At 31.8% G+C, this 23254-nt stretch overlaps 4 protein-coding genes across 4 annotated transcripts; 2 read left to right on the top strand and 2 right to left on the bottom strand.

Annotated features, from left to right (window-relative positions):
- The first annotated feature begins 4829 nt into the window (after nucleotides 1-4829).
- Nucleotides 4830-6051, top strand: LOC111295619 (transcription repressor OFP13-like). The gene has a single exon (XM_022889167.2). The coding sequence runs from the start codon at nucleotides 5063-5065 to the stop codon at nucleotides 5870-5872; it is 810 nt and encodes a 269-aa protein (XP_022744902.2). The 5' UTR covers nucleotides 4830-5062; the 3' UTR covers nucleotides 5873-6051.
- Nucleotides 6052-12753: 6702 nt separating this feature from the next.
- Nucleotides 12754-15734, top strand: LOC111294893 (putative HVA22-like protein g). Its single transcript, XM_089743954.1, has 7 exons — nucleotides 12754-13260; nucleotides 13398-13478; nucleotides 13649-13747; nucleotides 14499-14555; nucleotides 14634-14697; nucleotides 14778-14987; nucleotides 15242-15734. The coding sequence occupies exons 2-7, from the start codon at nucleotides 13447-13449 to the stop codon at nucleotides 15506-15508; spliced, it is 729 nt and encodes a 242-aa protein (XP_089600080.1). The 5' UTR covers nucleotides 12754-13260; nucleotides 13398-13446; the 3' UTR covers nucleotides 15509-15734.
- Nucleotides 15357-16354, bottom strand: LOC111294379 (uncharacterized). Its single transcript, XM_022887662.2, has 2 exons — nucleotides 15726-16354; nucleotides 15357-15496 (listed from the first exon to the last, which is right to left on the bottom strand). The coding sequence occupies exon 1, from the start codon at nucleotides 16285-16287 to the stop codon at nucleotides 15736-15738; it is 552 nt and encodes a 183-aa protein (XP_022743397.2). The 5' UTR covers nucleotides 16288-16354; the 3' UTR covers nucleotides 15357-15496; nucleotides 15726-15735.
- Nucleotides 16355-17988: 1634 nt separating this feature from the next.
- LOC111295480 (transcription factor E2FA-like) lies at nucleotides 17989-22930 on the bottom strand. The gene is made up of 14 exons (XM_022888980.2): nucleotides 22496-22930; nucleotides 21206-21398; nucleotides 20946-20999; nucleotides 20753-20838; nucleotides 20560-20648; nucleotides 20389-20443; nucleotides 20142-20194; nucleotides 20003-20053; nucleotides 19851-19899; nucleotides 19666-19731; nucleotides 19497-19573; nucleotides 19115-19340; nucleotides 18768-18834; nucleotides 17989-18615 (listed from the first exon to the last, which is right to left on the bottom strand). Exons 1-14 carry the CDS (start codon nucleotides 22766-22768, stop codon nucleotides 18482-18484), a joined length of 1473 nt encoding a protein of 490 aa, XP_022744715.2. The 5' UTR covers nucleotides 22769-22930; the 3' UTR covers nucleotides 17989-18481.
- Nucleotides 22931-23254: the final 324 nt, after the last annotated feature.

The following is a 23254-nucleotide window of genomic DNA, read 5'->3' as shown; positions in this document are numbered from 1 at the left end:
AAAGACTGTGAATTGATTTAAAAGAAGGAAAAAGAAAGGAGAGACAGCTATAAACCTGGGCCTAAATTGGTGAGTTTGCTGTACAAAGTACATACACAAGGAAAATTCATCCACATTTCAATCATTGATCTGTGAATTGTTTGCTTTTATCTAATTGTTATGCATGTCCTGTTCAGAAATGTACGAATGTTTTCTCCTGTCTTGTTCAATTAAAGTTTGCTTCTCTTTATTTTTATTTTTTCTTTGGTGGTGGGTGTCTGAATTGGTTAGGGGTTGATTCATGAGCAGGGTATATATATGCGTTGATATTTATAGTTACCCAGGGGACAAACATGATGATACTACTATCCCTTAGGTTGAGCTGAATATGTCTGTTGATTTGTGCATGATTGTCCCTTCAGGCTCACCGTTACAGTTTTCTAGGTTTGTGGTTCTGTCTTGCTGGTTTTGTATGATTTGAACAGATATCCTGTTACTGCATTTATTCTGGTTCCTAATATTTATATCTTTCTTTTAGAATAACTGTGTGTGCATATATTTTTGCCTATATATATATATATATATATATATACACGTGTGTGGGTGGATGGCTGGGTGGGTGGGTAGGTGGGTAGGTGTGTGTGTTTGTCTGGTGAGTGGAGTGATGCATTAAAATGTTAGTTTATGCATGCCTTTTGTGCCAATTCATTATTGAAAGATAGGACAAGTAGCTCCAAGATTTACTTGCAATTTTTTGTTTCACTTGATTCCCATTTGAGCCTTTGGATAGAAGTTGCAGCATGTCTTTGATTCTGATAATCTTGTGTTTGGTCTGCTCCTTTGAATCCTGGTACATAATTTACAAGTTTGGAATAGATATTTGGTTAGTATTGGGCCATAAAGTTTTGATTAGGTATCTCTAATTAACTGGCTAATTTGTACAACATGGTTATAGAAACATCTTTTTTATTTTTGTCTAATTATGTCTCAATGAACAAGGAACGGTCAGAACTGAGTGTTGGATTAGAATCTTTTCATTGCATGTCAACTATTTTGCAATCTGTGTGTCATAAGATGGTTACATAGATACAGTCCAAAGTTTCTGTAGTCATGGTGGAAATGGGGCCTGTGGTAAGAATCTATTTAAAGCCATTGATTCTTGCCTTTGATCTTGGTGTATAACTTTGGCTACTGGCAAAAATGAAGGAATCTATCAGCAAAAAAAAGGAACTCATGGGACGAATTGATCCTAACAGTTTATGTGATATTCTATATTCTTGATTAGGCAGAAGGATTGAGATATACATACCCTTTTCGGCCAAAGATTAGATTAAGCAGATTGATGAGAATGATATGGTGATGGATTCAGCAGGAGCATGTCCACTGGATCAGGCCAACTTAGGCACGCCCGTATATTTGTATCTCATAAAAAAAAATGTAATGGTTCATCGACATTTTCTGTACTCGACAAAATGATCAAAGAAAGCAAAGCAAAAGAGGGAGAAAATTACTTCTGCATGTCTGTTTCAAGATGAAAAGAAACAGTACTGCTATATCTAACTAGATAATGACTAAGTTGTTTAGTAGGTAATATCTATAACGTATATATCTGGAGTCCGCTAAGTTTGTCTTGCTTCCTTTTTTAATAAAAATTTAATTTTTATTTATCCAAAAAATCATCTAAGTTTGTCTTGCTTTTTCTTTTTTTATATAATTTAAATTTTTATTTATCCAAAAATAGGGTAACTAATACATTGAAAACTACTAAGCCTCTTGTTTGCATATAGTTTCCCCTACAAAGAATCCTATAATGAGGATACTCCCCCATTTTTTTATGTAATATAAAAAGTTCAGAAAATGGAATTTTGTTCCTTCTAGTTGTATTAATGTTTTTTTTTTTCTTTTTAAAAGGGAAGTTAATGTTAAATTTTAAATTTTTTTTAATAATTTTTCTTTTTTTTTTTATTAATGTTTTTGTTATCATTGTTTCGATTAGAAATTTTGGATTTAGCTGCGTTCCCCTATAAAATATAACAACAAGGGATATCATTGCCCATCGTTCTCTTTGAAAACGATCATCTTATCTTATGTTGGATTATTCCAATACCCTATAAACGTTAAACTGTGTCGTTTTGGGAAGAGCAAATGCAGAAGTGCAAAACTTAAAAAAAAAAAAGGAAAAATGGAAAGAAACAGCTGGACTCACGTGTCACATATCATCTGTCATGTCACTTGATACATGTCATGTTTTTACTTCGAACTTAACCATAAGTTGTGGCACATAAGTAATTTCAATTAAATTTATATATTTTAATAAAAAATAAGCAAATGGACGAATGGCTCAATTGACGCTAATAAAAAAAGACTTGACACGTTTTACATAAATCTTAAGGACCAATTATATCATGTTGCCAACAAACTATCTTTTTGTTAGGCCTTATGAGTATATTGCCTTTTTTTTTTTTTTTTTTGTCTATTGATATTAGACCTCTAGGTCTTAGCCAAGTTGTGGCTGCTTTAAGTTTTAATAACTAGTTTGATATGAAATGACCAAAAAATTTTAAAAAAATAAAAGAAAATGGATTTAACTAGTTTGTGGTTGCTTTGATTGCTACTTCTTGCAAGGGGTTGGTTCTATTTATCAGGTTTTGAGGCTGTTATTCCCACTTTGTTAGTTAATCTTGTTCTATTGTTCTTCAGATATTGTATTTATACTCAGAATTTCCCTATATAACATAGTATTATTTAGAATTAGTTCAAAACAATCTTTGGGTTTAGAAAATAATGCTTGCTCTTCATCATGTCACTTGGTGATGCAATTGGTTCCAAAAAGCAGATTTAAAATAAGCAGGATTACCATTGACAGCAGAAGCAACAAAAACTGCATGGTTAAATACAAGTGCCACAAGATTTCCGTGAGATGCATGGTCCCATCCCTTTATGTATAGTTTGTACCCTGTTGGCTTCCTCCTCCATGCATCATGGCCTTCCACCAACAAGTTCTGATCAGTTCAACTAATGGTGAAAAAAAAAAAAGAAACATCAATATTTGAACTTCAGATTTTGTGTAGATAAGTTTGGGAAATGGACCACCAATAGGATTAAAATAAAAGATGGTCCCCTTTATTAATTATGCATATATAAATATACAACATTGTGCATTAATTTAATACCATGTTATCCACACCCATACATTTGTCTTATTGCTTAGCAGCTTATTAATATATATATATATATATATATATAGCAAGAGGAATGAGGGTATATATATATATGTTTGAAATTTTGATTTGTATATAGTTGATTGGTAATTATAGAACTATATATTTTAAAACAAATAGTTAAAATAATTGATGATTATTATTGATTTTTAGCTTAATTACAAATACCTAAAGATGCATATATAATTAAGTACAAATTAAGTCATAGATATTGTTGATATATAAGAATTTTTTAGTTTAAAAATGAGAGAAGTAGTCTCTCAACTCATAAACCTCATTTTGTCTATCTTAATAACTTTATCGTTGATCAAGTTTTAACATATGAAGCATGAGCATGGGACAGGAAGTACAAAGATCATTAAGAATACTAAAACTTAATATTATGTACTAATTTGTGTGTAAATATATATATATATATATATATAAATTTCTTATCATTTACTAATGAATGGCAGATTCAAATAGTAAATAGAGTGCGAATTTTTTTTGTTATTTAAATTTGAATTTGTTAAGAGATTTTGTAAAAATAATTTTTTATAAATTTATTAAGTTCAAGATAAATAAATTTGTTTGACTCGATACAGAAAAAAGATATATAAACAAATTTCATGAACCTCTTATATCACTCACATTTACGTTGAAGAATAATTGCAAAAACATAATTGTGGGTCGAGAGATCAGATGGGAGGGGGGGTGGGTTTGCATAAAGTTCGGAGGGAGAAGAGCTAAAACATTGAGAGGGTAATAAGTGGCAACAGATCTTAATTAATTTCAAGCTGGAATTGAGTTCGTTTCCCTTGTGCTTTTCATTGTATAAGGAACATATAATCGACCAATATTTCCATCAAATGGAAGATGAAACAAATAAAACAGTCTCTCTCAGGTCCCAATCTCTTGTCTGGAAAGCAGAAGGAAAGCACGTGATAGAGAGTTACTTTCGCATACAAAAGATTTTCATCCCCATATGCCACCATATATTTTTATTATTTTTGTTTCTTACTGTTTCAACTTGGCTTCTGAACTTTTCTTTCTTTCCCTCCAAGTACAGTTTTCTTCCCCAAAGTGCATGTAACTTTCTTAAATATATCTATTTCATTTTCAAACTACTAAATAAAAATACACTGATTTAATTTAAAGAGCAATAAGAGCAGTCCACAGTGCATTGAAGCTCCCAACCCTCCAAATTTTCAATGAAATTTATGTCCCCTCATCTTAATCTTTTGTCTTTTGCACTTATCTTTAATAATTCAGCTGATTTGTATTAACTTTTATGAGAAGGACAGCTAGATTTTCTCATGCATGCATTAGGTTTAATAAATGTAGGTTTAGTTTGGATTTATCATCCACTTAATTTAAGGGGGTTTCACAACTTTTAAAGACATAGGGGGGGTTTTAATGGCTCATTATTATCCCAAATTAAGATAATATATGTTAATTAATTTAGCTAGGTTTATGCAAATTGCCCCATGAAGTGTCTTTGAAGCAATCCAAATTAATTAAATATTACTAGAAGAAGTACTATAATGTAATAAATGAGTTCAACTGAAACAGTAATAAATTTTGTAGTTGATATAATTAATAGACATATATAAGAAAGAAAGAGCAGCCATGCCACCAATCTCCTTTCTATCTATCAACTTCCCCAACTCGATTTACCACTCCTTTAAAATCTTTGATCCCCACAATCCACAGCTCTCTCAGTCTGACTGACCCATTAATGCCCACATAAAAGAATTCACATAATATTTCAGTTTCACGGTCCAAAAATTTAATCATTTGAACAAACCCCGGCCCCCATCTTTTGTATTTATCCTAAATCTCCTACAACACTAAACCAAAGCAACAACGAAGGGGCAGGGCACATGGGGAAGAAGATGAAGCCCCCTTTTCTCTCCAACTCCAAGAACAACAGCGTACAAGCAAAATCCTCATGGCTATGGCCTTCCTGTCACCAGCCCAGAACTCGCTCTTTCAGAACCGATGACAGCCTGATCAAGACCATCAACTCAACTTACTTAGACGCCATCATCGAAGCTGAAACACCCGATCCTTGGTTCTCCAACTCTTCTGAATCAGCCAGCTTCTCAACAGCATCTGACGAGTCTGGGGGTGATCCTGTAGAGACTGTCATTCGAGGTTTAAGGTCAGAAAGGCTGTTTTTCGAGCCTGGAGAGACTAGTTCAATCCTGAAAGAGGCAAAGCCGAGTGATGGATTACCTTTTAAAGATAGTGTAATCTTGTCAATGGAGTCAGAAGATCCGCATGTTGATTTCAGGAAGTCCATGGAAGAAATGGTGGAAGCTCACCGGTTAAAAGATTGGGAAGGTCTTGAAGAACTTTTGTTTTGGTATTTGCTAGCAAATGGAAAAGGCAATCATGGGTACATCGTTGGAGCGTTTGTTGATTTGCTTGTAGGACTCGCCATTTCCTCAACCTGTACTCTTCCTTCTTGTTCTAATTGCACTCATTCTCCTTCTTCTCCTTTATCATTTTACGCTTCTTCATCTTCTTCCTCAGCGGATTCTTCAACAACTACTCCTTGCTTATCCTCATTAGGAGCTGATGAAGTGATTGATAATAGCCATTGTTTATCTTCTTTATCACAAGCATATCAGAAGGAGATCATTGAAGATAATAAAGATGATCCTTCTTCAGCTTTATTAGATGTTTGATTTTGTGTGTGTGTGTGTGTGTGTGTTTATACCACTAATTTTCAGAAATGATAGTGAACTTTCTTTCTAATTAATTTTTTGGTTCATTCTTTTTCCCTTTCTTTCTGTGTTGGCAAACAGGACTCCACTCCAATCTCTTCTGCAATTAATGGAAATAGAACTTTAAGAGTACAGGGAAATTTCCATGCATTTTCCAAGCTTGCTTTTTCTATTTTTTGAAAATCTTTTGTTTTGTTTTTTTTTTTTTAAGAATGAAAACCGTAAAGAAAATATTAATTATTATTGTCTTATGTACATGAGACAATTATTTAATTCCTTTTGAATCTTCACACATTAGACAAATTAATTTTACATATTATATAAAGTTAGCATAATTGATTTGATTTTAAACTAAAACTTCTCAAAGCTTGCTTCAACGGTATTCTGCTCCTGATTTCCATGTGGATAATATTTTTTATGAAATGCTTTAGCTAATAATTGAACTAATATATTGTAAATGTTAATCATGATATATATAGAATAGGGATCTAATTATATTATAATAATTTTTAATTTTTTTTAAAATCATTTAATCAAAATTAAATTTATGATTCATTTAAAAATAATATTTTTAAATTTAATAATATAGTTGATTACGATTGTAAGTTTTTTTGTACTTGTAATTTTAAAAAATAAAAAATTGTGTTTATATTAGAAATTTATTTTTAAAAATATTCATCTTAACTAATGTTACTATACACTTTTTAATATTTTTATTAAAATAAAATTTTAACTAATTTGATCGGATACTTAATTTATACCTATAAGTTTTCCATTTGACTTTTAACAATTTCCTATCTTTTTTTTTTTTTTTTTGAAGAATTAACAATTTCCTACCTAAAATTGTCCCGGAAATATATATATAGGTTGGTGATAACTAGGTATCATGCAAAACAAATCACGAACGTACAAAAATTGGTCCTATGATTGAGAAATATTGACCGTTGGATTTATTTCACCTGAATGTGATGGAGAGAGATCACAGCCGTCGATTTCAAATTGGATAGTCGTTGTCATCTGAAAGGTCCAATTCCGGCCAGGACTTTGTCATGGTCCTACGTTCGTATCCTCGGCACGTGCACCAATATTATCTTTTTAACCGCCGCAACAAATTCGAAAATATTAAATTTTCAAATATATATTTAAAAGAAAATATTAAAATTATAAGTATTAAATTTTAAATTTTAAATATGTTAAATATTATTTTTTAAAAAATAATTTAAAAAATCAATTAAATTAAATACCATATTCATATACAATTTCTAGACAATCCAATTAAGCATAAATTTCAAATTTGAGTTAAATGGTTGTTATTTTTCAAAATAAAATATAAATGAAGTTTGAAAAAATGTTAAAAAATGCTTGAAATTTTTTGAATGAATTTGATAATATTTTTATATATTTTTAAAAATCCAATAAATTAAAAAGCTTCAAATTTGACTTGATAAATTTTTTAAATAAAAAATATATAAATCTCTCAGCTTCAAATTTTTGAACGAAATTTTTTTTTCCTTTTACTCAGCTTAATTTCTAATGATTTACAAAAAGATTTGGCGATAAGGCAAATAGTAAAAGTGTGGGGCATTGCCTAATAATGTTATGCTTTTCATTTTCTTGCTTTGTCTTTCAATTAGACTAAATGTTATGAGAAAAAACAAGAAATGCACGTATTGTTTAAAATGTATGTGGCATGAGGGAAAAAACGAGTGGTGGAGCCTAAAGAGTAAGGGACCCTTGTATTTGTATTGTCAAATTAACCCGATATTTGGTCGTTTGTTCCCTTAATTTTATAGTCGAAACTCGAAAGTGATATATGATTCACTATTCCTTCCTTAAATAATAAATGGTATACCTTTTAACTGGATCTTTTTTTTTTTATACTTAAAAATAAGAAAGACAAGGGTGTTCTGAAAAAATTTAAATAAAACAAATAAAGAGAACAGTAACAATTTGTCATTTGTCAATAAAATATGAAAATAATATATTTTAAATTTAAAAAATTATTAAATGATTAAAATAATAATATTACTGTATTAAATAATATTAATTATTAAAAAATAAAAAATATTATTTGCTATTTTAATATTTATTGTTTAATACTAAAATAATAATAATAATATAATAATACAATTTGTTATTTAAATATTAAAAATATTTATGCTTAATAATATAAAAAATTAAAATATTACAAGATTTTTAATATTTTAAACAGTTTTAATTAAAAGTAAATAAAATATTTTTATTTATATATATTATAATATTTGAAGTGCGGTCAAATTAAACCCAAGCTTGGAAAATTATATTTAAAGTTTGAATAGAATTGTACTCACGAATTTGATAAATAATCTAAGACGTAAATAATTTTTTTTTTCAAAATGAAAAGAGAAGTCGTAGAAAATGATTTTATTTTTTATTGATTAATAAGTTATTTTTTTATTATAAAAATATAAAAATAATTTTTTAAAAATCAATATATATATGAAACAAATGGAACCTAACATTCACTATCGGAACCCTTAAACTTTTAAATGTAGGCAATAGTGAAAATCAAATCTTTGATGTGGTCTTTTGGCAATTTATCCAAACTGTTTGAAAATCTACAAAGTCATCCATTAAACCTTTGCAGAAATACGTATTAATAACCCTAACCGAGCGGCCAATTAAAATTTCATAGTATCACGGTAAAAGCTTGTTAGTTGTATCCATCATTGGAGATTTGGAGTGATAATTAAATGGCAGACATAAATAATTTTAATGTTTGTATAAAACAAAATCAAATTGAGCTAATCGTCAATGCTGCATTTTGGAAGCCCACGATTCTTCTCAGTGCGGATCGATTTGTCGAAGTTTCTAAATCGTGTGCCATTCTCCTTTTTTATTTATTATTAAATTTAATCCTCACCCTTAATAGAGGAAACTAATGATTAATTAATGCTATCGGGGTGAGATTACAAACATTAATCTGATTCTCCTTTTTTTTTTTTTTTCGATTACCATAGCTGCAATAGACAATGTTTCTCCCATCCCATGTATTTACAAATTTGACCTTTTTTGGAGAGACAGTGAAATGAAAAGCACTAGAAGAAAAAGTAGTTATGTTCCTTTCTAACTTTAAAAATGAAAATTTAAGGCAAAGGGCCCAAAATTTCTTGCCATGTTTTCTTCTGTCGGAATATGAAAATCAAAGTTTTGGTCCTTTTGGAGTTGCAAAATCCAGAGAGAAGCTCCTACTTCAAGAATCAAGAGAGATGCTGGTTATCTATAACCTGTTACATTACTTAAAAGCACTTGTTAATTAATTAAGATTGTTATATTTAAGAAGATATTTTCATCTACATAGATGTTGAAAATATTATGGTTTTTTTTTAGTCTATTGATAGGATATTAAAATTTTAATTTTAATTATTAAAATTTAAATATTAGTATCTACAAATATAAAAAAAAAATTTACAGTTTTTATGGTATCTTTTTAAAAAATAAATAAATTTTTTTGAGATATTTATGTAATTTTTGAAAATGCTTTTAAAAATTTGTAATTTCTAAAAAACAATTTTTTTTTTACTAATTTAATATTTTGTTTGGGTTTTAGATGAATCATAACATTTAGTATTAAAATTTTTAAGATATGAAATCAAAGTATATAGCATCAATACAAAGAAATTTTTATCAATGTCTATTGATTCGAATAGTAAAAAGCTTAATTTTTTTTAAATAAAATCTCAATTTTTAATTTTATGAATGAAAAAAACAGATTTGAGAGAGTTTATCCTTTTATGAAATCAACATAATTCAACTTCAGATTAGTTAAAACCTAAAGTGGTTATCAGGCATCTATGGATTACAGACCAAAAAATATAAAGAAATTTTATAATTCATACCAAATATACACATTGATTAGTATTAATCATGATACATCTAACAGTTTGTCAAACAAATATGATCAAACTAACCATGCGTTCATAGATGGACCGTGATGGCACGAGTAAAAAATCTGAATGTGTGTGCAAAAAATGAAGAGAGCCACGGCACATAATTTCTTTCTGCATGAGACAAACAAACTCAACCCTATGACCATTTGCTAGCTCTGCAGGCATTTTACTTTGCAAAAGCTTGGTGGTAAATAGTGTGATAATGAAATATTAATGGCATACCTCATTTTCCAAGAAAGAAAAATCGATTTTCACGGAAAATACGATCAAATAGTATGGAGGTTGGCGTCGTCCCAATTCATTAAATGCCTTATTGTTGCTCTTGGTTTTTTGCAAGGCTTTGGATGCTTAACAGTTAGCAAAAGCATGGATAACGTTATAAATCCTACGTAGATATTTTCTGTGTTATAGTTAACAATTTTTTTATGAAAAGACAAAATATTAGTTTGATTTTTTTTTTTTTTGAAAATCTTGCATATATATATGTGTATATATATACATATATATATATATATGAATCTATTTATATTAATGTAAAAGTTCTATATATTTTTAACCTTTGAATTAAAAATAAATCCATAACACTTATTATTTTTATTTAAAAGTAAAAAATTGAGTATAAATACTTATATTAGTATAAGTAATTGTCGTAATTTTTCTACATAAAAAATTACAATTTGAGAATAAAAAAAAATTATAAATGATAATATTCGAATTATAAATTTATTGACTGTCATCTATTAAAAATAATTATATAAATAAATTGAATTAAATATCAAATTTTCAATTTTTGGAAGTTGATTATTTTGATTCATCTCTTTTTTATTGTGTCATAATTGAACTAAAAGAATAATTAATCACTTTTCAGTTTTAATACATCATTAACTATTTAAATTTTCATTATAATAACAATAATAATCTTGTACAGTTGAGAGAAAAGGACGAAAAAAAAAGTAATTGAACAAATTAATTATGCAGAATAAAATTTTGCAACTACTACTATTTTTCAATAAATATTAATAATAACACGTGTATGTATATAATTTGTTTCGACTTTTTTTTCTCTTTGAGCTCAGTGTTAACAAAAATTATATTATAATTTAATATTACATAATTATATGTTGATACGATATTTTATTCATATTATAATATCAAATATTATTTTAATTTATAATATCATAATATTTAATATTACATTCGACTATATAATTTGATAATATTATCATTTAACTCGAAGCTACCTGTGTAAAAATCAGTAAGAAAAATTTTATTCTCTACAAGCTTTAGGCTTTTACTTAAAATCTACCATTTGTACAACCTAGTTCAACATATAAATTTTTCTGGAATGGGATCATAATTCATAACAAAAATAGCAGTGTAGCAGATAGTAGATGGGGAAAAATATTAAACAAAACCAATACATTTATGGCAAATGAAAGCCAGAAAAAAAAATCAGTGAAAAGAAGTAGTACTTGCTGGTTTTAGTTCTTAGAAAATTGATCCAAATAAAAACTTGGTTCAACAACTTGTACTTGAGTTTTGTGAATAATCAAAACCCTGCTAAAAACTTTGCATGCTGATGATGCCCTTGTTTCTGTCATTTTTTCTTTCCCATCGTCGGGTGTTAGTTGTTACCATTGAATGCATTTTTTACAGTTTACACCAAACTCTTCTTTCCATTGCCTTCAATGCCATCCCTGATATTTGCTTGATGATGAAAAAAACAACTCACAATTTAAAAGGGCTGTTCATTTTCAACAAAGAATATCACCAACTGTTACATTCATTTAAAGTTTCAACCTTCACCTATAAATTAATAAGATTTTCACCATTTAAAAGATTTTAATTTAACAAGTAGTAATAAATTCAAGAGTTTTGTTTTTTTTTTTGGAGTCGACAAACACTTGAAAGCAGATCACATTAATTAATTAAGTCCTGTTATTGATCAGACAACCGAGAGAAGATGTCGAAGCAACCATCATTGTCATTGCAAACTACATCTCGAGTACTCATGTTCTCTAGCTACTTGTAATCAAAGTCAACCATTTTGAGAATTCGGAAATGTAGGGCTGCGTTTAAGTGAGAACTTTAATAACACCTAGGGATTATTGTGTTGGGAAATGTAGAAGGCCTCCATTTCTGGAAAAAAAAAAAAAAAAAAAGGCCCATTGAAGTAGATGTGGTTAACCACTTACAAAAGGACACTCTTCTCTAATTATTACTTGTGTTCAAACCCTCGTGGAGTTTTTTGGACGCCTCTTCTTACATTGGATAGGATTATAACGCTTATATGAAACAACCAAAAGGTGCATCAACTTTGAATTTCATGACTTGTCAAGTTGAGATGGTACCCAATTACGAAGGCCGAAGCCCATCCACTGTAGATATGGCCACTGCCGAAGTCATTAGACCTTCCCAAACTTCTATTTGGGGCTAGGCTAACCCAACTTCCAGAAAAATCAAACACTGGTCCAATTCAGAACTCAACAACCCAACAGCTAACAAATACATTGAAGGATGAATTTTGGATACACATCCCTGCCAAAAAAATAAATTAAATATATGCCATAAATAATCCCACTTATTTTTCCCCCAATTTTATTTCATTCTGTATCAATAAAAAATGTATTTAGAATTTAATTTAATTAATTTATGTAATACATATGATTAAAAAATAAAAAATAATTCCCCACAGCCATTTAATCCCCTTAAAAGAATAATTTTAATATCGTCCTTAATCAAAAAATAATTGTTTATCTACCCTTTTAAAAAAAACAAATAATAAATTATCTAGAAGGCCTCTCAACCATAAAAAAAAAAAAAGAGTTGATGCTAAAAGTAATCCAATTCTTAACAAGTGCAACTCTTCTCTTTCCCCTAAAACCAAAATTTTTTATGAATTTATGAAATGACCCGGAAACAGAAAACTATAATAACTGCCAAACGGTAAACCCGTTGGAGGAATTCCAAAAAAAATCCCCCCACACTGAATCGCGTGTAAAATAACGAACAGAACAAAGAATCACCCTTCCCTCCCCTCCTCTGCTTTCATTTCTCTCTTTTAATCCAATCCTTCATCAAGCTTCTGATCCCCAAAAACCAAAGTCTTTTTCTTTCTTTATCTGTCTCTCGCGCAACATATTTTTCTCGAAGAATCAAAGGGATCCTTTGTTTTGTTTCAGAGGTTTTAACTTTTTAACCCCCAACTTTTGTTCTAAAGTATATTAACGAACTTGTCTTTCCTAGATTTCTGTTTTGGTTTTGTTTATGTTTCTGTTTTTTTATTCATTTCTTGCTTCTTTCTTTTTTTTTTTTTTTTGGGAGGGTTTTTGGTTCTTTGAAGTTTCCATTTTTCTTGCCATAGATCAGGGGCGCTTCATCAATTCATTGGCGTTTCATCTTTTTTTGTTTTGTAAACAGGTTTGGAAATTTGGGTTGTTCTTTTTTTTTTTTTCTTTGTTTTTGTTTTTGGTTTTGCAGAGTTCAATGAATGAATGATTTAATGAAGAGATTTTTGATTCTCCTTTTCTTATGGAATACTTTTAATTTGTCCCCAGGAAAATTAGCGCGGGAGATTGGATAAATAAGAAATAAAATTTTTAAAAAATGTTGGGTGACTTCCTTACCAGATTGTTCGTGTAAGTCATTTACCAATGCTTTCTTTTTTGGTTCTTCATGTTGTTTTATGCATCATTGGCATTGTATTTAATGTTCTTCGCTTGTTAAATTATAAATAATAAAAGAATGGTTACTTTGGTTTATGGATTTTTATATTATCATCTGTTTTCTGGTGATTTTGTGTTTTCAGGTTGATTCTTGGATATGCATATCCAGCGTTTGAGTGCTTTAAAACGGTGGAGAAGAACAGGGTCGAGATTGAGGAACTCAGATTTTGGTGTCAATATTGGTATCAAAGTCTTGGCCTTCCACCTTTTCTTGCATTTTGTTTTCTAGACTAGACCTTTTCCATTCTGGGCAATTCAATCCCATGGAAGTCTTCTTTTTTTTTTTTTTTTTTTTGGTTTCTTTCTTCTTGTTTGATCATGCTAGGCTTGAAATTTTCAACCTTTCTCAATAAAATACACTCCAAGTTACTTGTTAATAAGCCTTTGATTTGCTTCTTCGTTAGAACATGTAAAACCTAGTTAGGCTCCTTAATTTGTTAGGAACAATACCATTTGAGGTGAAATTGGTTACATGGTACTTATGTTTGAATTAGTCCAATGTCATAATTCGGTTTTTCTTCAACTATAAAACGAGGAGAGAGGGCAACAGCTTCTTGTTGCTGTCCTAGATTGATCCCATGTTTGTGTTCCAAGATAACAACCATTAGGTCAAAAGCCATGCATATGATCTTGAGGAGGATAGACACCTGAGAATTTTTATCAAGAAGAATATATAAATGAGAAAGCAATATTCTAACTGGTCGGATGGATAATGCCTGAATGCCATTTCTTTGATTTATGGATAAGTTGATAGTTAGAACAACTTAACCTATCGATCACCACCACATTGAATAGGGACATGGGTAACTTGTTTTTATCCATTCTGTTATTACCATAAAAAAACACACTTCAACCAATCTTCCATTGTGGCCTGTGCTTGGTTTCTTTAGCTTTGTAATAAGTTAAAAGTTATGGTGGCAATGAATTTTGCAGGATACTTTTGGCGTTTCTGACAGTTTTTGAGAGGATAGGGGACATATTCATTTCATGGTATAGAGAGCTCTCTGAACTTTCATAGTTCAATCTGATTGCTTAGAATAATAATATTAGATTTTAACTGTCCTGAAGGTTGCCCATGTATGGCGAGCTGAAGATTACGCTCTTAATCTACCTATGGTATCCTAAAACCAAGGTAAAAGCAAAACGTACAATTTATTTTTTCTGCAAATTTTCAGCTGATCAATTGACAATAATAAGCTTTTGATGATGTAGGGAACTGCTTATGTATACGACACCTTGTTGCGGCCTTTCATGGTAAGACATGAAACAGAAGTGGATAGAAAGATACAGGAGTTGAAAGCTAGAGCATGGGACTTTGCTTTGTACTACTGGCAAAACTGCACAGAATTGGGAAGGACAAAATTCTTCGAAATACTTCAATATTTGGCAGTCCAATCTTCAAGGTTAAAACATGGCAATCAGGTAATCTTCCTTCCATGTTATTCTAATTTCTACCCTTTGTTTGATACTAACTCGAAAAGAAGAAACAAACCAGCATTTCTCAGTAGCAGACAAGCAGAATCAACACACCACACGAAAAATGTTTATCAAACTCTGGTTCATCAATTATTGGCTTAATACTTTCATTTTCATGTACAAGATCAATGAGCATAACTTGAAACAATTAGCACTAAAATTTCTAATTCTCCAATGTTATTTCACCAAACCTTTTGCAGAAATCTGATCAGCAAAATCCAGACATTCAAGTACCACCTCCAAATGGACTCCGTAGTCAATCAGGGAAGAGCAAGAGTTTGACTTCAATGACAATCAACCGCTCCGTCGTAGAATCACCCAAGTCTAAACATGCCCACTTCCAACTTGACAACCAATCAGAATACGAGTACGACCAAAGCGATGACACTTCCGTGCCAGAGTCCCCAAGTGACTCCAAGCTCCAACAGGCTCGTCTCAAGCTCCGCCGTACCAAACTACACAATTAACAATTTGTAACAAACGAACAAAAATTGTACAGAAACCCCAAAATCGCAAACCAAAGAAAAAAAGAAAAGAAACCCATAATTGTTTCTTGAATAATAAGTCTGAAATTCAATTCATTCATTTTTTTCTTCGTAATAAAAATTAGGTTTCCATATAAATGTCCGTACAGTTAACAATCTTTTCGTATATTTTATCCTTCGCGCTGCCTGTGAAACGCACCCTTTATCTGTTATCTGGTAAAGTGGATTCCAATGGATCGGAGGATCCGATCAACGACTCGGGTCAGACCAGGCAGGAGTATGTGGTGGAAGAACCGAAGGCAAGAAGAGATGGGGTTTTGAGAAGAGAACCGAAGCCAAAGCCGACGGAAAAATTGAGGACCAGAGGAGTCAGGGGAAGCTGACATGGGCTGAAGATAAGCCCAAGCCGCCTGTTTTACTAAACGGTTACGGATGGAGATTTCGTACCCGGAATTGGCAGCAGATCCAGTAGTGGTTGGGGAGTTGATAGCAACGGCGGAAGAAGAGATGATGTCTTTGAGTGAAGTATAGGAAGCTAAGGAGGTTTTGAGGGAGATCAGCTCGAGGTCAAGCGGCAGTGAGGAGGCGTCTCCATATGCGAGGCTGGTGGCTGCTTGGAGAGTTAGCTTTGCAGGGAGTTGGACGGGGTTTGATATGGAGTTGCGTCGGCGGCGAGTTGAAAGCGGCGGTTGCTCTGGTTCGTCGTCCATGGTGAAAAAAGGCAGGAAAATTTGAAAGTCAATGAGGTACGTACATAGCATTGCCACTTTTAAATCTGATGAGTCAAGTTGTAAGCTTCCCGGATATATCGTAGCACCGTAAAAGTGAATGACGTACGTACATATTCATCATCAGTAGATTATCTACAGTTTCATATGCCCACGTAATAATAATAATTTTAATATAAAGTCTGAGATCTCATAATTAGCAAGTCGGTGATTAATTTTATTAGAGTTTGATTAATTATTTTTTATATTTAAATTTGTCACAAATTAAATTTTAATTATTTTAATATTTGAATTGTTTATCATGAAAATTTGACAATATATGAACTGACAACTGTATTATTATATAATAATATTGACATCTACTGTTATAAATTTTTATTTTTATAAGGTGGCAAGCTGCCAAAATTTTCCAATTAAAGTTAAATTAGAGCGTATTGAAGAAAAAAAAAAGGTAAAAGAGAGGGAACCACGTAGAAAGAGAGGGAGTGGAAACCGCTATCCCTTTCCGAGTTATGGATTGGATTCTTGAAAAAGAGAAAAAAAAAAAGAGAGACAAAAGAGAAAGCTTAAGGCATCTTGTTTTTATGCTAAAACATCACTTTTTTTCTTTCAAAACTTATCTTTTTGGTAATCGGCCAATCAATTCGAGCGGCCTAGAGCGTTTGTATGTTTTCTTTTTTATTTGTTTTGTTTTGGTTTGCTTTTCTGACATCATGGGTCGTGCTTCCAACTTTCCATGTACTTTTCCAAAGTACTAAATTTGGAAAAGTTTGCTAGCTGCCAACTACACCACTAACTACTGTCATTTCAACATTAATTGTATCAAATCATTGTCGTTTTATTTTCTTTCCTTGTTTCACTTCAATTGAACATCCAAATTCATCATTTATATATTTATAAAAAAAGAAGACTGAATTTTGCAAATTATGAACATAAAACGTACAACTATATTTCAGATGCATTTTATGATATTTTATGTAAATTTTGATTAAAAGTAGTAACAATTGGTATACTTTCTCCTAAAAAAAAAGCAGCCAATTAATTTTTCTTGACAAATGGCTAGTGAACCAACAACAAAAACGTATTGTGGGGAATGGAAATACTTACAAAAGAGAGTTTGGGGAAAAATAAAGGGCCATGATTTCTGGAAATCTAATTGTGGAGAAAGTGATGGTTACATGGAGCTGAGTTGTGCACCAAATGGCAACTTCTGGAATATCCTCTGACAGATGTCTCAAGTGTCATATCCATTTTTTTTAAGAGTATGAATTGGAAAATGAAAAAGACGAAATCATGACATTAATATAATAATATATAGAAATAAAAATATAATTTCTCGTATTTTGAACTATTATTTTAACAATTTTCATTTTCCAACGCATCCGAAAGGAATAGGAAAATTGGGCCAAGCACTCCGAAGAGGAAGGAAAGAAGTTGTTTTGGATCCAATCATGGAAGTAAGACAAACATTAATTTGTCGTAACATTTTCTTCAACATGGTCATTTTATGATTACATACATCACGAGTCGGTCCGCATTTTGAAAATGAAAATGATTTCTCAACCGTGAATGAACATACCCAAATTTCTGCCACTACAAAAACATTTTGGGTGCAAAATAAAAATGTACCTAGCTCAGCTCAATCAGGTCCTTTGGTAATCTAATTGTGGTGGTGTTGCTTGAAAACTTGAAAAACTCCATGTTCAACATTCAACTACACAGTGATGAAAGTAATGCGGTAGGAAAAATCACTGCATTGCTATAATCATTATGATATATATATATATATATATATAAATGGTTACAATCAATGTATACAATTGATTGATTTCATACAAACAGATCAATTTTCAGCAGGTATCCCTGCTTTTATATCAATGATTGTCATCTAAATGCACCAATTCTACACGTCTACATTTGAGTATGGCTCTGCTTTGATATTTCAAAACTGATTAACGAAGCAACTCAGATAAACAAAGAGATACTAATGGGCATATAATCAGATTTGATGGACAGTATCAACCATGTTTTTTGTCCCAGTATTGTCCATTGCATTTATTCCATCTTTAACACCCATCTAATCCATATTCCAATGGGCAACAATTTTTTATTTGTGTAACTAAACCACCGGTTAGGAAAATTGCACAACCGTGCAGTAAATTGCAATAGCTACAAATTTTATCCAGTGATCCATTTAAATCAGAAGAACTTGGTCAGGAAATTGATTTTACCTATGAGTAGAGTCAAAATCAGAAGATGGCACTTCAGTCAGCCTAGATGGTGGAGTTTGGGGCCTTGGGGTACTGATATCAGCCATTCCAAAGTCAGCATGAAGCATATCTACCCCACTCCATTCAACACCTGCTATTCTTGGAGTTAAGGATTACACAAACATTCACCTATTGTGAACCTACGAATGTATATTGGATAGGAAAAGAAAATGAGTTTGTGCAAGTGCTTTTCCCCACCTTTGGGGGTCAAGCAGATTGAAGAGCTAATTTCTAGAAGGATACAGTCTGTCTTCCACATATCCGTAATGCTAACATCAGCATCTGATAGAAGCCAATAATCTGCATTATTCTGAAAACAAGGTAAGAAAATTAATAGTCAATTTACACATTCAACCATAAAACAAAGGACCAGAGTGTCAATTTTTCAATTTTGGTGCACGATGAATTCCTAGGGGGAAAATGGAATTTGAATCTTCGGCCTTACCCTCATAAAGAAAGGTAACAACCAAGGCTCCAAATGAATTATTAATTCCACACTACCGAAATTTATAAATACCCTTACTGTTCATATATCCATTCTCCATTAAGCTTGGCTACAGTAATAAATTGTCAAGAAAGATGGCACTTACATCAATATCCGAAGGAACAATTCTCATCATTCCCCCAACAGACTCCTGTGAAGCATTAATATCAGAACCCATTTGATAAGTTTGTTGTGTCTGTGGTTCAATTTCCTTTCTTGTGCCATCTACATTGACCAACTCAACTTGTTTTTCATTAGAGCCAGAGTTTGAAGCAAGTGAGATGCTCGCAGGTGGCTCAACACCATTCATCTCTTCAAACTTCTCAAATTGACTGAGGAAATAACAATTTGAAAAGAAAGACAAACAAGAGGGATATTAAAAGAAGAACCTTTGTTGTCCATCATCAATTAGATATAATTTTGAAAGAAAGATGGTTCATAAATATGTATGAGTAAATAGTTTAGCATACAAAAAAAGGGAGCAATACCTGACTAGGTAAACATCAACGGGACCCATTGTGCTTCTAAGGATTATCCTGTATCTCCTTTGTGGGTAGTCAACGGCCTGGATTATAGAGGAGCATTGCAATTATGCGTTCAAAACATGAAAGTAGAAAATGGTACTAACTCATTAGAATTCTCTAGCCATCTGCTTACTTCAACAGGATCAGGTACTTCCAATGTTGTTCCATGTGGAGCTTTAATTGCTATCAGGGTTTCATTCTGCCAAAAGTAACATGGAAAATTTAGCTATAGGAAAACCAAGATGTCTTGGAGATCAGTGGCAAGTACAGAAGATGATTGTGAAAGTATAAATTTAATGAAACATGGAATAAGCTGACCTGAAAACAAGGTAGACCCTTGATGTCTTCTTCAGTCACAAAAAGCCACCTAAAACAATTTGAAGATGAGTAAATGTATCATTGTTTGCAAACAGTTAGCAGTTAACCGCAATTAATTGGATCCTAGTACAAGGCAGAGTGGAAAATCTTACCTCTGATTGTTCTTATTCTCGCTCAAATCCCTCAATCTTTCCTGCATTTCTCTGCAATATTTTAGAAGCATTAGCATTCCTAAACAGGTTTGAGACAGTAACAGTTACTACTCTAACAAGAGAATAAGCCATGCATAACCTTATTTGATCATCTAATTTGTGCTCTTCCATGGAAAGGTTTTCAATTTCTGCCTGCACATAATAGAAATTAAGATCATATGCATAGGAAATAAACAAGAGATTGGTCAACAAGCACAGATTGAACGTTCTCCTAAAATTCATAAACCAAAATAAAGAAATAGAGAAACATTCTAAAGCACAATAACAGGAAAAACTGTTGCCTGGGGATATCAAAGAAAAACAAAACTGATATTACTTCCACATGCCTGTAACACAGAGACATCACCATCTGCATCTCCTGGCCTTGAAGCATCAACACCCCTAGTAAATTTGATCAATCCTCAAATAAGTCCCATGTTCTTTGGAGGTTAACCAGAATGACAAACCAAATTAAGACAACAAATTCTTGAAAAATGTTTAACATCATCAATAATTACTTCCAACGTATTTTGTTTTTGAGCTTCTTTTCAATAAGACCAATGCCTTCCAAGACATTGGTTATGTCATACATCCTCCTCTTTTGCACCTGTCACAACATTTAGAGAAAAAAAAAAGAAAAAAAAAGAACCATTTCAATAACATGACAAAACACCCAATAGTACATAAACTCAGTTAGCTGCATATCATTACCTCCAATGTTTCTGCAGCCTTATTTAGGTCAAGGATACCATCTTCAGCGTGCTTTATCAGATTGATGAACTTTTTTGTCAACAAACCTAAAAATATCAACCACATTATCACCTTCCTCACCAAGTATAAAGTTTTAGGAGCTATCAAAACAGCCCGTGTTAAAAAAAAATAAAATAAAAATTATTAAGATTACCTAAAGAACTGTCATAACGGCAGCTGCCAGCAGGAGTAAGAGGAGATGGAGAACCTGCCCATTAACATATTTAATGTCAGTGGTTCTTCTTCTCCATATTCTATCTCTCTTTCTTGGCAAATGAGAATACTAATAATAAAGCAATCAAACTCGTGTATACAGCTCTGGAGTGAAATATATGTTTCCTTCTGTGGACTAAGCTCGTAGAAGACAATAAAAAGATGAAATAATAAAGTGGATGAATGGACAAAGTTTCTCACTAGCATTTGACACAGTTGTTTGAGGAGTAGATTTATTGGCCTTTGAGGCCTTTGATCTATTATTTATCCTTCCTCCTTTAGCAGATACAGGTGTCTGGAAGGGACTGTTGGATATGTCCGTAACTCCTGGACTGGTTATCCATTGGCTAGATTCAACTTCATTGTTGTCCGCCATGCCCTTCCTTTTTAATTGCTGAGAAAAACCAGCAGCATTTCAAAGTGGTGCTAATGGCAAGAACAATTACAAGTTTAACTCATAATTTGTGTGTGGTTATATTTACACTAACATCCAATTGAATTGAAAAAAAAAAGAAGCCTAAGTCTAACAAATGCAAATAAAGGACAATATGTATAATAAAAACTTACTGTTAGCCATAAGAACCTTCAGAATTACTTGACTACTTGATGCAAAAGGTTTTTGCAAAGGCCAAAACTCATAGGGATCAATGTCATGAAAAATCATGTAGAAACACCAGTGATTCAATTGTTATTAGGTGGAGGACAATGAGAGTAAGGAATATCATATATGACTATAGGTTTGTTGACAGGCTAGCAGTTATATTTTGAAGAAGGGGGAAATTATGCAGTCAAAGTCATAACAATATCAACTGAATCATTTATCAAACGTCCATCAAATCTGCAACATCCAAAGAATAACAAACTTCAAGCTTTCTTCATATAGCGCATGGCATCCAATGTTCTGGTTTAAACCAACAATGCAGCACAAGCATCAGCTTCCTCTATGAGTACAGCAAGTTTATTACATAAAACTAATATACTATCAATTACAATTATGTTTGAAATCTAAAACATCATAAACCAAAACCCGATAGCTAGATATTCACTCGTCAGCACGTCTGTCAAAAGTTGTAATACTAAAACCTAGCTTTCACAGGGATTAATATGTATAAGCTATCAAGTTTCGGGCATTTGATGAGACTGGCGTTCATTAAATTTCAACTTAGTTCAGCAAAGGAGTACTTTACTCTACCCAAAGCCCATTATATCATCAAATACATCACCCAAATCGTAAATGCCCTGCGAAAAGTTCACATATTAAAATACAGGCATAACAATTTCACTGCAGAAACATATAATTTAAAACTGAATAGAGTATTTATTATCATTAAAAAGTTGTAATTGAACAAAATCTAACAAAAAATTTCAAGTTAGAGTATAAATTATCATAAAATTAAAAATATGTTGACTTATTACGCCGTAAACACCAATTTTTTTTAAATGTAAAATATATTTTAATAATAGAAAATTAAAAAAAAAAAAAAAACTCACTGGAGATTTCACAACAATCGCTTCAACTTCTTGATCGGCGATGATTCCACGAGCAATGTTAGCGGTGGTTAAATTGTTGTTACTATTATTAGAGGAAAATCTATGATAATCATTGGGATGAACAAACGGCGGCTTCGTCGAGGCAAAGGCCAAGTGGCGACGTATCGGCGGAACAATCGAAGGACCCGGCGATACAGGTGCTGAGGCGGCAGCCGGAGATGGTGGGGGGTACGGCGGCGTGGGACGAGCGGACGCTCGAGCGCCGCCGGACATGGAGGATAATGATTTCGAGAAAGAGTGAGAGGAAATCCTGAGAGAGGCGAGAGTAGAAATGGAATTGAAAAAAAAGGAAGAGAGAGGAGGAAGAGGAAAGTGGTGAATGGAAGGGTTATAGAGCAGAAAACGAGGGAAGGGAGGGAATTTTAGTTCGGATAGATGTGGAGGGAAGCATTTTGTAGAAAATTACAGTTAATGTATTAAAGTTTTGGTTTTTCCTCGTTTTTGTCTCTTAACTTCTTCTTTTTGCAATTTGTCCCAAAAAGAATATATGGAATTAGGATTTTATTCAATTAAGATTTAAGAAATTAAGTTGCAATAACTTTCATACATTCATATCTTGCACATGTCAAATGTAAAAGGATAAAAGGAAAACATGTTTTCTATTTTTAATTTTTAAAAAAAGAGATTTATTTGCTGTAATTGTATGCAATTGCAACATAAATATTGATATTAGTTTGATAATATTTTGATTTTTTTCTC

This window comes from Durio zibethinus, chromosome 14 (assembly GCF_047325235.1).
Source record: "Durio zibethinus cultivar Kanyao isolate XHJ-2024 chromosome 14, ASM4732523v1, whole genome shotgun sequence".
In the NCBI taxonomy this organism is placed as follows: Eukaryota; Viridiplantae; Streptophyta; class Magnoliopsida; order Malvales; family Malvaceae; genus Durio; species Durio zibethinus.
This window is presented reverse-complemented; position numbering and strand designations above follow the sequence as displayed.